The sequence below is a fragment of the Emys orbicularis genome, chromosome 18 (assembly GCF_028017835.1).
Source record: "Emys orbicularis isolate rEmyOrb1 chromosome 18, rEmyOrb1.hap1, whole genome shotgun sequence".
Taxonomy (NCBI): Eukaryota; Metazoa; Chordata; order Testudines; family Emydidae; genus Emys; species Emys orbicularis.
Genome location: NC_088700.1, coordinates 21,540,358 through 21,555,299, shown reverse-complemented (window position 1 = coordinate 21,555,299; position 14,942 = coordinate 21,540,358). Strand labels below are relative to the sequence as shown.

Genomic DNA, 14,942 nt, shown 5'->3' with positions numbered 1-14,942 from the left:
TCATAGGTGGCTGCCCTAACTACTAGACTACAACATCATCCTCGGTGTCACACTCTCTCTGGCCCAATGACTGTTCCACCATGGATAAATACTAAAAAAAGTGTCTCTAAGACCTGTCAGCTGCTTGTAATCACGAGGTGCTCATAGCTTGCCTATGGACCCGGACAGGAGTGAGGATGTTCCGGTTTTTGGCTTTGTGTCTTTCCTGGGCAATTGTTTTCCTGCCCCAAAGGTGATCTCACATGAATTTGCACCACAGAGTTCTACTCTGCCACCTCTCCTCTTCAATGTCCAAGAAGGCATGGCGTGAAATGCCATAAGTATAGCATCCAACTTCATTTTCCATTTCATCCATCCTTGAAGATGCCATCAAGTGGCTTTCTCATTGTCTAGTTGAAGCTGAGGCATGGATAACAGTGAGGTCTTAGATCCTGCATGAGTCCATTCCACAGCCTTGGACTGGTGTCTCGGGGGGAAAAAACATTTCCTGCGCAAAGGAATTTTTTCCTTCTTGTAGGTAATTCCATTGTGCCAAAGGTATGGAGTTATTGACAGCAACCCCTATCCTGGACATTTCTGTCATATATCAGGTATCCTCAGGGTTGATAGCTTCATGCCCAGCTAGAGTGCATTGCTGTTGTCCAGCTGAGCAGCAACACAAGTGTGTATTACCCAGGCCAAGACGTCAGCCACAAGAATGGGGGCACCCAGTCTCCCAGCCAGCTGCACACACTTGACTTGCGGAGACTGCTGTGTGAAAGCTGTATCAGCAAACTGTGAACTGACAACAGTTGTGTGTGCCTCTTTAACTAGAGGAGATTGCACTGTAGCTCGGGGTACCAGACGTGTGGGGAAGGAGCTAGTACCCCCGCAATGGAAATACTGGGGGGCTGATGCTTTCTTCCAGCCCCCCCATGTTTTCTGCCCCCACATTATCTCACAGCGGTGAGAACAGGATCAGGAGGTAGGGCTGGAGTAGCCACCATGGCACACGAGATCAGGCTGGCCATTGGGGAGCAAGTAGGAAGAGTTCTGTTCTCCCCACCTTCCTGCCACTGAGGGTCCTTGAGGAGACACCCGGCCTGGGGGAGGGGCACCTGCTGCCGGGGTGGGGGTCAGGGTAGCAGCACCTGGGCAGGGAGCATCAGCACACAGGCCGAGGGGGGAGCACACGGCACCAGCCGCCAAGGAACAGCACTAGGAACTGCTGCGATGCCCCTTCCCAGCGTGGAGCTCTCTGCCACGCCCTCCCCACCTAGCCTTCCCTCGCTCCCCTATCCTACCCTCCATCCTCTCATTCACAGTGAGCTTCTGCCTTCCCCCCTCCCTTCTGTAAATGAAAACGGAGATCTTCCCCATACTGTTGGGAGAGGAGGAGAAAAGAAACAATGAGACAGTGAGAGAGAGCAGCATAGAAACAGGAACAAATTAAGCATAGGCAGAGAGGAGAAAAAAGCAGGACTGAAATTCCAACTGCAAATACAGGCGACTGTGGCTCTCGGAGTCTCCCATAATCTTAAAGGGACAGTATGTGTCTACAGAGCTACACATTTGTATAAGGACTGTCTCATGATTTCAAGCAGAGATGAGCAATAGCCAGCAGCTATGCAACTGGCAGGTGGTTAGTTATAATTTTAGAGCAGATTCCAGGGGCTATGATGGGGAAGCTGGTTGGGACGTATTCATGGTTGTGCAAACAGGGTGCAAAACAGAAGATTCAGCAAAGGACTTGTGCTAGGGGTTGGCAACAGCATGTTAAAAAGAGGCACATCTGGTAAAGACCTGACAGCTGAGGTCATGAGTGAGGGGCTCAGTGGAGAAATTTGAGAAATGCAGCCATTGTCAGTTTGGGTGCTGGGCTGTGCCTTCTGGTACTGAAAGGGACCATCTCTGGAACCTAGAGTAAATGCAGTCTTGCCTTCTTGTTTACAAGACAGACAGGAGTCTTGCTGAAGTACAGGCCTTTTGTCGCCCTTCAGTTAAGAGTTAGAGTCTGAAGTATAACTAGTCTCAAAGAAATACAGCCTAATCCACTTTGATAAGTGTGAAATGGAAGCAGCATTCCCTTTGCACTGATCCCAAATGCTACAAACGTTCTGAAACTTCCTCAGCTGTAAGCCCTGTAAACAGCCTAGGTTTTGAAGGAAAAGTGGAAAATTAATCATCTGAACTTAAGAATGGTCATACCAGGTCAGACCAATGAGCCATCTAGCACAGTATCTTGTCTTCCGCCAATGGTCAATACCCGATGCTTCGGAGAGAATGAACAGAAGAAAGCAATTATCAAGCGATCCAACCCCTGTTGTCTAGTCCCAGCATGTCAGTCAGAGGCTTAGGGACAGCCAGAGCATGGCGTTGTATTCATGAACATCTTGGCTAATAGCCGGTGATGGACCTAGCCTCTATGAACTTAGCTAAATCTTTTTTGAACCCAGCTATACTTTTGGCCTTCACAACATCCACCGGCAATGAGTTCCACAGGTTGAATGTGCATTGTGTGAAGAAGTACTTCCTTTTTGTGGGTTTTAAATCTGCTGCCCATTAATTTCATTGAGTGACCCCTGGTTCTTGTGTTATGTGAAGGGGTAAAAGACTGTTCCTTATTCACGTTCTCCACACCAGTCATGATTTTATAGACCTCTACCATATCCCCCATTAGTCGTCTCTTTTCCAAACTGAACAGTCCAGTCTTTTTAATCTCTCCTCATACAGATGCTGTTCCATACCCCTAGTCATTTTGTTGCCCTTCTCTGTACCTTTTCCATTTCTAATATACCTTTTTTGAGATAGGGCAACCACAACTGTACACAGTATTCAAGGTGTGCGACTATCATGGATTTGTATAGTGGCATTATGATATTTACTGTCTTATTAGCTAGCCCTTTCCTAATGGGTCCTAACACTGTTCGCTTTTTTGACGGCCGCTGCACATTGAGCAGTTTTCATACAACTATTCATGATGACTCCAAGACCTCTTTAGTGAGTGGAAACAGCTAATTTAGACCCCATTGTTTTGTATGTATAGGTGGGATTGTTTTCCAAGGTGCATTACTTTGCACTTATCACTTGATTTTATCTGCCATTTTGTTGCCTGGTCACCCAGTTGTGTGAGATCCATTTGTAACTCTTTGCAGTCAGCTTTGGACTTAACTATCCTGAGTAATTGTGTATTATCTGCAAATTTTGCCACTTCACTGTTCACCCACTTTCCCAGATCATTTATGAAAATGTTGAACAGCACTGGTCCCCATACAGATTTTTGTAAAAATTAAGAATCTAATAAATGTATGTTAAGCTATATAATTGCTTAAATAAATATGTATTCACTCTATCCTTTTGGTTAGCTAAAAGCACCAAATTATACCAGCCATTGAGAATCAATCTTTCTTTAAGACTATAACTAAAAAGCACAAAAGCAAAAGATTAAAATTATTTAACTTATTAAAATCAGCCCATCCTATGTGCAAATGACTTGTGCCCCTCGATTTTTTTCAAGGAGAAGCTTATGGGCTGTTGGATTGTTAGATTATAAGGGACCATAATTGCAATACTGCCCACCCATGGTGCCAGGCTGTGGAGGAGGCGGCAGATGACAGGTCATATATAGTTCAGGAGTGGCCAAACTGTGGATCACAAGCCACATGCAGCTCTTTTACCATTAAAGTGTGGCTCACGGAGCCCCCCCCCCCCCCCATTCTCCACTTACCAGACTGGGTGGGGGAGCTCAGGACTCCTGCCTTGCAGTGGTGTGGTGTGGTAGGGGCTTCTGCCCAGTGGGGCAGGGGGGGGTCTTGGGGCTTCAGCCCTGTGGGGCACACCTGCCAGGGCTTGGGGCTTCAGCAGGAGCAGGGCTGAGGTCCCAACCCCCAGCTCCTGGCAGTTGTGCCCAGCTCTCAAACTACTGAAAATTGTTGTATATAGCTCGGAAGGTGTTTCATTGATCTGCTGCCATCTGAGAATTTTCACAGGGAGGGGGCTGAGGTGGTGCCTACCTGGATAGAGAGGAGGTGGCTCTGTAAGCAAAATTCTCCCCCAGCTAAAAATGCTAAGCCCTTGACCAGTAGGAAAGACAGCCATGTTTGCCTCTGACAGTGACACCAGCTTGAATTTAGACTGGTGCACACTGAGGGACCTTTTGGCCTTATAAAATAGAGGCCAGAAGGACATGGTGAGCCTGGCAACCCTTAGTACCTGCTCTTCTGAAACTGGGCTGCTGTCCCTCTTGCCTTCATGGGGCAAGCCGCTGAGGGAAGGAGGCTCAGTGACCTGCAAGGGCAGCTGGTGACAACAGCCCCAATACTTAGGTATGGTAGGCAATGCCCATCCCTCTTATATTTTCTCAACGAGCAGGAAAAGAGAGCTAGAGCATCTGCAGACCTCCTAAGCAGCTTCACTGTATTGTGTGAAAATCTCATTTTTATTTTTAATATCTATATTTCATTATTTGATGACAATGGCCCTTCTTCTCCCAGAGAATTCCCTATATGGGCGGCTAGAACCAGCACATCCATGGGCTGCTCCTTCCTGCACTGAGATGACTTTTTGCCCTCTTTGAGCATGAGAAGGGGAAAATGGTGCTGATTTGATTTCCCCTTTCAGAGTTTGTCCCCATAATCCTCATTCAGAGCAGGGAGTGAAATTAGGCTCAGGAATTGCTCCAAAAATATTTCAAGCGGTTATGATCTCCCTGTCCTCAAGGAGGCTGGTCTGATTGCCTTCCTCCCCCCACATGGAACCTTCTGGGCCTCTGAAAGAAGATACAGGGATGAACGCCCCAAAAGCTTCACCCCTCTCTCTTGCTTGGGATCCACGTGAGGCAGATGAGTGTTTCCCATGCAGGCCTCAAGGGGTGTGAGTAGGGTTGCAACAGAGGGAGTGAGTTTGGCCCCAAGGTCGCTTACTGCTTTCTCCAGTGCTAGACGTGCCCATGCTGTGTTCAGTGCTCTTCATCCATGGTCCAAGGAAACGGGGAGGAGGTGGCAACTGAGCTCTGCAGGCAGCACAGCTGCTGATGCAAGCTCTAGGGAGCTAGGTGCCTTCTTTCGTCTAGGCAGAACCCCTATAACATCACGGCCATCACAGAGGTGAGGAACTGCTTGCCCCAGAGCCAGTTTTTCCACTCCTGCCTACCTCCGTTCCCACCTGGGAGAGAGGGGCCCAAGATGACCTCCCACCCCAGACTGAGTTGAGGGAAGCTGCAGTATCCCCAAAGCCAGCGAAGCTCCCACTCAAGTCACTCAAGCAGAAGAGTGAGCAGGGTACACAGACCTTTCCTTTTGCCACTGGGTTTTCTTGGCCCACCTCTCTCCTGAAGCCTGCAGGGTCACTAGCCCCTGCAAATGCCTCAGAAGGGGGAAGCAGAGCCAAGGAAACAATCTCCCCAAGCAACAAAAGCAGTCCTGGGGTTCAAGGGGGAATTAGACAATGCTGAACTGAATTGTTATAAATTTTGAAGAAGTTTGAAATGTCCCTCCAAAAAACTCTGCAGCTTAGAGGTCTGCAGCTCAGAGATGCCTTGTGCCAAGGAGGCAAAAAAGGATCAAAGGACTAGGGGACCAAGGCATTTGGAAAATCACAGTCACAAAATCTGAATTCAGCACTCAGGCTTCCTAAGAATGGGATTCAAAAAGCCAGCACATACAGCCACCTAAACTAGCCAATAGCACATTGCCCCCCTTCTTGGCATCTCCGAAGTCCCAACCTTCTCCAGAGGTTCATGCCTAAGTCCAGGCTGGATGGAGGTGCCTAGTTCTGCTTGGGATTCTCACCTATGAACCCTCTGCAAGAAGCTGCCAGCAGGAGCTACTCCCCCCTAGCTTTTAGCCCAGTGGTTAAGGTACTCACCTGAGTTGTGAAAGACTCCCACTTCAAGTCTCCCCTCTTCCAGATGGGAAGGCATTTGAAGTTGGCTCTGTATGCCCTTAGGAAGGTGCCCAAACCACTGGCTAGAGGATATTCTGATGTGCAGTTCTATCACTCCCGCCTGTTGAAGCTGGTCCACTTTGGCTAAACAAACATTGGAGCTGGTGGACTGGATGCCTGCCTCTTTGCCTTATCAGGCAGAAGGGGGGCTACAGCTGGGGGGGGTCTCCCCCATAACTACCTTAAACACTGGGCTAAAAGCCACGAGCTCCTTCATCTGCCCCCAGCTATTTTCTATGCAGTTAAGCAACATGTGAGTATATTGGTCACCTTAGGGCCCACATGAGTTCCCCATACTCATGAACTGCTCTGGACCTTACCTGTCTGCCACAAGCACGGCTGCAGGGTGCAGACCCAAAAACAGAAACTTAGGCCAGGTCTATGCTAGGAAATTGGGATGGTGTAACCAGGGCCGTCCTTACCCATACACAAAGTACACAGCTGTGTAGGGCACTGGGAAATTTGGGGCACATTTCCTGGTGCCCCACACAGCTGCATGCTGCTCCAGCCCCTGCTCTGGCTCTTCTCCAGGGCCCCCACCCCTGCTCTGCCCTGCCTCTTTCCACCCCCACCCCCCTGAAGACTCCAGAAGCAGTCGGGCCTGCACTCACCTGTAAGTAGAGTGACCCAGCCCCAGCCTGCTCCACTCTCCTGGCTCCCAGCCACACCTCTGGTGAGTGCTGGGAGGGGGGGGGGGGGACAGTTTCCCCCCTCCCCCCCCCAGCCTGGGAGCCAGGGGAGCTAAGCAGGCTTGGGCCAGCCCCCCAGCCTGGGACAGGGCCCCACACAGCCCCCCTGCTCCCCCCCCAAGAGGCCTGGGGGCCAGCCCCTCCCCCCAAGGCCTGGGGCAGGGCCCCAGACAGCCCCACCATGTAGGGCACCAAAATAGCTAGGGCCAGCCCTGGGTGTAACTACATCACTCAGGTATAAAAAAAAATCCACACCCCTGAGCTACTTAAAGCAACCTAATCCCCGCTGTAGACTTATGTTGACAGGACTTTTCCTGTTGACATAGCTACTCCCTCTCCAGGAGGCAGAGCACCTACACTGACAGAAGCTGCTGCAACGTTTCACATGTAGAGCTGCTCTGAGGAAGCTTCTACTGCAAAAATTGAAGGGCCCATTGAGTTTAGATGCCTACAGGATTCAGTGGCAGCTGAGAGGGATTTTTACAAACATCAGCCAGCAGTGCACAAATCTGTGCCTTAGGTACCTCGCGGCAGTTATGAACATCACCATTGTGCCATTAAAAAAAAAAATATATCCAGGTTTCACCTGGTTTACCGCAAAAAATTTGAAAAAAAAATTGTAATAGGAGATTCCTCCATATTAATCAGACTTGCTCGCCCCAGCTCCTCCCCCTCCAAAAAAGCCCAAAGTTAATAGGTACCTAATTTGAATCTTGGGCCTCATTTGTTTATCAGCCAGCAGGAAGGAATTTCAGGCCCTCTTCACCCAAAAGCCCCCCCCACAAAAAAAAAACCAAGCAAACCTGCAAAATTGAAGCTGCTGGTGTTCTTGAAAGCAAGTTAAATATTTTTTTAAAGATCCTTGCCTTTTACACAGAGCTGGGACAATGCAAGTTGAATACAAATTTAGTCTTTTGAAAACATCCACTAATTATGCTGTAAATGTTTGCAGTGTAAAGAGTATTCAATAGAGATATTTTGAAAGTTTGCTCTAAATTAACAGATGGAAAGTGTATTAATAATTATGCATTTCAGTTCACTAGATGCACAACTGCTCCACATCTCTGGCAGTAGCCTTATTTCAGTCCACTGAGCAAGTGGACATTGCAAGTGACATCCTTCTTTAAGTCTTATCCGCAGTAGTATATGTAAAACTTTGTTCCAGTATTTTCTTCAACTAAAATTAAGAGCAAAATAGGCAAATGCTTATGCAAAAATAAACTACTGTATTTTCATGTTTTTCAGCCCTCAGACACAGCTATGCCTTAACATTTGGCAACAGTACCCGGAAAGCCTACCAGAAAGCACAGAGACAAAACTGTGCGCTGTGAAAAATGCTTTAATTGTGATGTCTGTACAGCATTTGACATGAAGTCCTCAGGAAACAGAAGTGGAAGGTACACAGTAAAGACAGGAATAAAGACAAGTTTCTGAATGAGAAGGGAGTTCATACAGCTTTAAACATAATTTACAGGAGTAGCTACTGCCCAGGTTTTATGCTGCCTCTTCCTCAGCTTCCTCCTCAAACTCCCCCTCCTCCTCAGCTGTGGCATCCTGGTACTGCTGATACTCAGAGACCAGGTCATTCATATTGCTCTCAGCTTCAGTGAACTCCATCTCATCCATGCCCTCTCCGGTGTACCAATGCAAGAAAGCCTTTCGGCGAAACATAGCAGTGAATTGCTCAGAAATGCGCTTAAATAACTCCTGGATAGCTGTACTGTTACCAATGAATGTAGCGGACATTTTGAGACCCCGGGGTGGGATATCACAGACAGCAGTTTTAACATTATTGGGAATCCATTCAACAAAGTAGCTGCTGTTCTTGTTTTGTACATTAAGCATTTGTTCATCCACCTCTTTCATTGACATGCGGCCTCTAAAAACAGCAGCTACAGTGAGATAGCGGCCATGACGTGGGTCACATGCAGCCATCATGTTCTTTGCATCAAACATCTGCTGTGTGAGCTCTGGTACAGTTAAAGCACGATATTGTTGGCTCCCACGGCTGGTGAGTGGAGCAAAGCCAGGCATAAAAAAGTGCAAACGGGGGAAAGGAACCATGTTAACTGCTAGTTTACGCAAGTCAGCATTAAGCTGACCTGGAAAACGCAAGCAGGTGGTAACTCCACTCATGGTTGCTGACACCAAATGGTTCAGATCACCATATGTTGGAGTAGTTAACTTCAGGGTTCTGAAACAGATGTCATAGAGTGCTTCATTATCAATACAATAGGTTTCATCTGTGTTCTCTACAAGTTGGTGTACAGAAAGAGTAGCATTGTAGGGCTCCACTACAGTGTCCGATACTTTAGGAGATGGTACAACACTGAAAGTGTTCATGATCCTGTCAGGATACTCTTCGCGAATCTTGCTGATTAGGAGGGTGCCCATGCCAGAGCCAGTGCCACCACCAAGAGAGTGGGTAAGCTGAAAGCCCTGAAGACAATCACAGCTTTCTGCTTCTTTCCTTACAACATCTAATACAGAGTCAACCAATTCCGCACCTTCTGTGTAGTGGCCCTTTGCCCAGTTGTTTCCTGCTCCACTCTGACCTGGAAGAGAGCCATTTTCACAGCAGATTAACACAGCAAGCTATTTGCTTGCAAGGAAAATGAAGGATGAGCCCCAAATGATTACTCAACCAGGGGAAGACTCCCCCACCCCACCCCGCAAGTACTTGCTCTCATTACAACTCAGGTATAAGATACCACTCAAGTATTTTAAGCAAAATATTCCATACTATTTTGCTTTCAACTTAATTAGTGTTGCATTCAAAAGCGTTAGCTTTGAGCTACCTAACTTAACTTGTGCCCTGCATGTCACTAACCGGTCCGGCCTGAACTCCTCTGTTGGAGATCCACTCAGAGCTTCCCCTTCACCTGCCCACGACCCGCTCCAACTGAAGGAAGATCCTTGACCGTTTACCACGCTCCGGCCAGACCCGCCGCCGGGCCCGGCCCACGCAGGCCCCCGACTTACCGAAGACGAAGTTGTCGGGCCGGAAGATCTGCCCGAAAGGCCCGGAGCGCACCGAGTCCATCGTGCCCGGCTCCAGATCCACCAGCACCGCGCGCGGCACGTACTTGCCACCTGCGAGAGAAGGCAGCGCGTGAGCGCGGGGCCGCCGGGGGGGAGGGGCTCGGGGGGGAGCCCGCGGGGGGGGCCCTACCTGTGGCCTCGTTGTAGTAGACATTGATGCGCTCCAGCTGCAGGTCGCTGTCGCCGTGGTAGGTGCCGGTGGGGTCGATGCCGTGCTCGTCACTGATCACCTCCCAGAACTGCAACAGACACACGGGTCAGGCGGGCCGGGCCACCCCTGCGGCAGCCGTTCCCCCCCGGCGGGGCCCAACCCCCAGCCCGCCGCTGGGGCAGACACAGCACTGACCTTGGCCCCGATCTGGTTCCCGCACTGCCCAGCCTGCAGGTGCACGATCTCCCTCATGGCGGCGGCGGCACCCTTCAGCGACGACAGTCACGCAGCAATCTACACACTAGCTGCGTCACAGCGGCCAACCGCCACCGCTTATATACCAACGGATTGCGCGCGCACCGTGCCTGCCCCCGCCCACAGCGACAGCCGACAGCCGCTAATGGTCGATCATAACGAGGCTCAGCAAAATAAGAACTCTCCGGTCGATTAAAACGATGTCTATCAAGTTGCTAATCCCGCCCAATTCCTCTCCGCTCTCTATTGGTCAGACTGTTCAACGTCTTTCACGTCACAATTAGCAATCTCCCGCCTTAGGGCACTCCTCATTGGCTCGATTGAATGATTGATATCGTGGGTGATTGGCTGTTTCCCTTAGCAATGAACTAACGTCACACTGATTGGATGAAAACGAAATGTCCTAGTAACCGCTGTTAAGCCCTACTAGGAGCTAGGTGGTGGTTTGCGAGGGGATGGGGAAGCGTATTCCTGAAGTTATTTACGTAGGTTACAGGGCGTAGCGGGGGAGTTACGCAGCACGGGCTGCCTGGGAGCGCTACGTTATGGCCGTAAAGGGAAGTTTTCTTTCGTTGCGGGGGACGCGGAGGCAGCGGTTACCCTGGAAGCAGCTGAATGTAAACAGCGCAAGCAGCGTGCCCAGCCCCCCGCCCGCACAGCTCCCCCGCCCCTCACCGGACCCCCCACGAGCCCCTGCCCCCCAACAGCCCCCCGCAGCCCCGCCTTCACCCTGTCCCCCCAACAGACACCCACAGCCCCGCCTTCACCCTGTCACCCCACAACCCCCGTGACCGCGCCTTCACCCTGCCCCCCAACAGACACCCACAGCCCCGCCTTCACCCTGTCACCCCACAACCCCGCCTTCACTCTGCCCCCCAACAGACCCCCGCGACCCCGCCTTCACTCTGCCCCCCAACAGACCCCCGTGACCCCGCCTTCATCCTGTCACCCCACAACAACGCCTTCACCCTGTCACCCCACAGACCCCCGCAATCCCGCCTTCAGTCTGCCCCCCAACAGTCCCCCGCGACCCCGCCTTCACCCTGTCACCCCACCGCCCCCATGACCCCGCCTTCACTCTGCCCCACAACAGACCCCCGCGATCGCGCCTTCACTCTGCCCCAACCAGACCCCCGCAACCCCACCTTCATCCTGCCCCCCAACAGCCCCACACAGCCTCTGCCAACAGCTTCAGTCCCCCCACGAGCCCATCACTCTGCCCCCAACAGACCCCCGCAACCCTGCCTTCACTCTGCCCCCCAACAGACCCCCACAACCCTGCCTTCACTCTGCCCCCCAACAGACCCCCGCAACCCTGCCTTCACTCTGCCCCCCAACAGACCCCCCACAACCCCGCCTTCACTCTGCCCCCAAGCGACCCCCGCAACCCTGCCCTTCACCCTGTCACCCCACAGGCCCGCACAGCCTCTGCCCCCATCAGCTTCAGTCCCGCACAGAGCTCATTACCCTGCCCCCCAACAGATCCCTGCAACCCTGCCTTCACCCCGCCCTCCACCAGCTTCAGTCCCCCCACAGAGCCCCTCACAGTCCCTGCCCCCCCAGAGCCCATCACCCTGCCCCCCTTTCCTCAACAGAGCCCCCCTCATCCCCACCATTCACCCTGCCCCCCACCAGCTTCAGTTGTCCCTCAACAGATCACCCCACAGCCCCTGCCCTCAACAGAGACCCTGACCCCCACACCCCTGTCCCAACAGAGCCCCACTATCACCTTCCCCACACCCTGCCCCCCACAGCTCCTGGCCCAACACAGCTCCCCTGTCCCCTCACAGGATCCCCCACACCAGCCACTGCCCCCAACACAGCCCCATCCTAACCCTGCCCCACACCAACCACTGCCCACTGCCAGATCCCCACATAGCCCTGTCCCCAACACAACCCCTCACCCTGCCCCCCACACTCCTGCCCTAACAGAGCCCCCCGCATGCCTGCACCTTATCCTGCCCCCCAAACAGAGCTCCTCACGGACCTACACCGACCCTGCTTCCCACAGCCCCCTGCTTGCCTCCCAAATACAGCTTCTCCCACAGCCCCCACATGCCTCACCCTGCTGCCATCCCCCCATAGATCCCTCCCCACCACAGGACTCCCCCCAAAGGCCTGCCCCCTCTCTTGTAAGCGATATAGGGGACTGATATGCCTTGAATGATTGATTAATGATTCATTCTGGCCCTCGGAAATTAGGTCTGGTCTGCACACTACAGACTTACATCAATATAACTAAGGCTAGGTCTACACTACAGCGGGGGGTCGACCTAAGATACGCAACTTCAGCTACGTGAATAGCGTAGCTGAAGTGGCGTATTTTAGGTCGACTTACCTGGCTATGAGGACGGCGGCAAGTCGACCGCTGCCGCGCCGCCGTCGACTCCGCTGCCGCCTCTTGCCGCGGTGGATTTCCGGAGTCGACGGCAGAGCGATCAGGGATCGATTTTATCGCGTCTTCACTAGACGCGATAAGTCGATCCCCGATAGACCGATTGCTACCCGCCGATCCGGCGGGTAGTGAAGACGTGCCCTAAGTTGCTCAGCAGTGTGAAAAATCCACACCCCTGAGGTTATACTGACCTAACCCCTGGTGTAGACAGTGCTATGTCAGTGGGAGAGCTTCTCCCATCAACATAGCTACTGCCTCTCAAGGAAGTAGATTAACTCCCGTATTTGTAGAGCATCATTAAAGCGCTATGGCAGTGATGCAGTGTTTTAAGTGTAGACCTGCCGTTAGAAATACTATCCAACTCTCATCCCATAATAGGATCCACTTATGAAAACAATAAGAAAATGGTTCATATCAGGTGAGGCATTTTGTCTAAAACCCCATACAGATCAGCCAAAGTTGGGCGTTACCCTCGTTTAGCCATTTTAGTTTTTTTAGTTGAAGACGGGATCACCTAGGAAATAGTCTCTCATTTGCATACATATACAGTTTTTTTTCTCTCACAACCTCTCTAAAAAACTCCTAGTTACCAAACAAGTCACACCCTAAATTAGAATCTGCACATTTGTTTGCCTTGTGAGTCAGATTCACATCCTTCTATATGTGGAAAATGTCTCTTTTTCTATTTTAGGTCCTAACTAATGTGAAGTGCTTGGTATAATCAAAGAACATATAGAGTATGTCCTCCAAATTTAGAAAAGTATAAGGATTTTGTTGGTTTACATTGTAAATAATTGCTACACTCTAGAAGTAATAGGAATTGTCTGGCACAAGGAAAAAGAAATGTTGATATAAACCAGGGTATAACACTGATATATTAAGAGAAATTGCTGAAAGGAAGTAGGGATGTAAAATATTAAACAGTTAACTGGTTAATCGGTAAGCATTAGTCTTACCGGTTAAACCACCTTAACCGTTAACCCCCAGCCCTGGGAACCGCCGGAGCAGCCCCAGGCCGGCCGGCTGGAGCAGGCAGCCCCAGCCCCTCTCCCCTTAATCAGTTAACCAATTAAACTATATTTTTGTAATAATTTAAATGGTAAACTTTGTAAATGACATTTACATCCCTAAAAGGAGGGATCCCAATTGATAGTAGGGGCACACGATGCAATACAATACTTGAAATTAATCAAACTTAAAAAAAGCCTTGGATAAGAAAAGGATATAGGACTTTTGTTATACACCAGTGCCATCTACAGGACAGCAGTGGAAGCTGCAGAGAAACAGTTAAAATCTAAGGACCCAGTTGGTTGGTACATATCCAATAGGAATCAGAGGGTGGCTCCCTCCAACAAGCCCTGAAACTAGGGTATATCAACTGAGGTCACCATGTGCCAGGCTCAAGGGAATTGATTGAATCCAGCACAAGAAGTTGCAGAACTAAGTGTGATCAATGCCTGGACTAGCCATGTGGAAAGTACTCTTCCCCCATCCCAGAGTTCAGAGAATGAGATTTCATTTCAAGGATTGTATTTCCCCTTCTGTTCTTTAGCGTAAATAACTGTAGGTTATCTTCCTGCATCTACATTCTCAAATAACCATATTTAACATTGTAACTGCTTTATAAGTCCAAGCAAATTGGCCTATGAGAGATTTAAAAGAACTGTTTTAAGCAACAAAGAGTCCTGTGGCACCTTATAGACTAACAGACAAATTGGAGCATAAGCTTTCGTGGGTGAATACAAAGCTTATGCTCCAATACATCTGTTAAAAACAACAAGGAGTCGGGTGGCACCTTAAAGACTAAGGTCAGGTCTACACTACCGCGGTAGTTCGACAGCTGGCAATCGAACTTCCGTGTCTGGTCTGGACGCGCTAAATCGATCCCGGAAGCGCTCGCCGTCGACTGCGGTACTCCAGCTCGGCGAGAGGAGTACCGCGGAGTCGACGGGGAGCCTGCCTGCCGCGTGTGGACCGCGTCTGAACCGCGGTAAGTTCAAACTAAGGTATGTCGTTATTCACGTAGCTGAAGTTGCGTACCTTAGTTCGAATTTGGGGGTTAGTGTAGACCAGGCCTAACAGATTTATTTGGGCATAAGCTTTCGTGGGTAAAAACCTCACTTCTTTCAGATGCATAGAGTGAAAGTTACAGATGCAGGCATTATATACTGACACAACAAGGACTAACACAGACTAACACGGCTACCCCCCTGATACTTAATACATCTGTTAGTCTATAAGGTGCCACAGGACTCTTTGTTGCTTTTTACAGATCCAGACTAACACGGCTACCCCTCTGTTTTAAGCAGTTGCTTAAAGTTTAAACTTGTCCCTTTTGGACCAGTGTAGTCAAAAATAAATAACCACACTCTTCAAAATGCCTTAAAGACGAGGGCACCCTTGGAAGTCTGATAAATGTTAGGTACTAAACAATTCAGAACTGATGATCATAAAATAAATGTAATAAGAAATCTTGGTGATTTGCATT

At 50.1% G+C, this 14,942-nt stretch overlaps 2 protein-coding genes across 2 annotated transcripts in view; one reads left to right on the top strand and one right to left on the bottom strand.

Moving 5' to 3' along the window:
• Positions 1–8,164, top strand: part of CIMIP2A (ciliary microtubule inner protein 2A) — a 70,806-nt gene extending 62,642 nt beyond the window's left edge. Inside the window, exon 6 of the mRNA XM_065418998.1 lies at positions 7,857–8,164. Coding sequence (XP_065275070.1) covers positions 7,857–7,942 — 86 coding nt within the window. The 3' untranslated portion in view covers positions 7,943–8,164. The remainder of the gene's footprint in view (positions 1–7,856) is intronic.
• TUBB4B (tubulin beta 4B class IVb) lies at positions 7,933–10,149 on the bottom strand. Its single transcript, XM_065418774.1, has 4 exons — positions 10,000–10,149; positions 9,784–9,892; positions 9,594–9,704; positions 7,933–9,166 (listed from the first exon to the last, which is right to left on the bottom strand). The coding sequence occupies exons 1-4, from the start codon at positions 10,054–10,056 to the stop codon at positions 8,106–8,108; spliced, it is 1,338 nt and encodes a 445-aa protein (XP_065274846.1). The 5' UTR covers positions 10,057–10,149; the 3' UTR covers positions 7,933–8,105.
• Positions 10,150–14,942: the final 4,793 nt, after the last annotated feature.

What these genes read in the sequence shown, in the direction of transcription:
- TUBB4B (XM_065418774.1), bottom strand. Translation starts at nt 10,056, where the DNA reads ATGAGGGAGATCGTGCACCTGCAGGCTGGGCAGTGCGGGAACCAGATC. An exon ending in GGAACCAGATCGGGGCCAAG is followed by an intron (nt 9,893 to 9,999) that starts GTCAGTGCTGTG and finishes TGTCTGTTGCAG; the next exon opens with TTCTGGGAGGTGATCAGTGA. An exon ending in GCCCGACAACTTCGTCTTCG is followed by an intron (nt 9,167 to 9,593) that starts GTAAGTCGGGGG and finishes GCTCTCTTCCAG; the next exon opens with GTCAGAGTGGAGCAGGAAAC.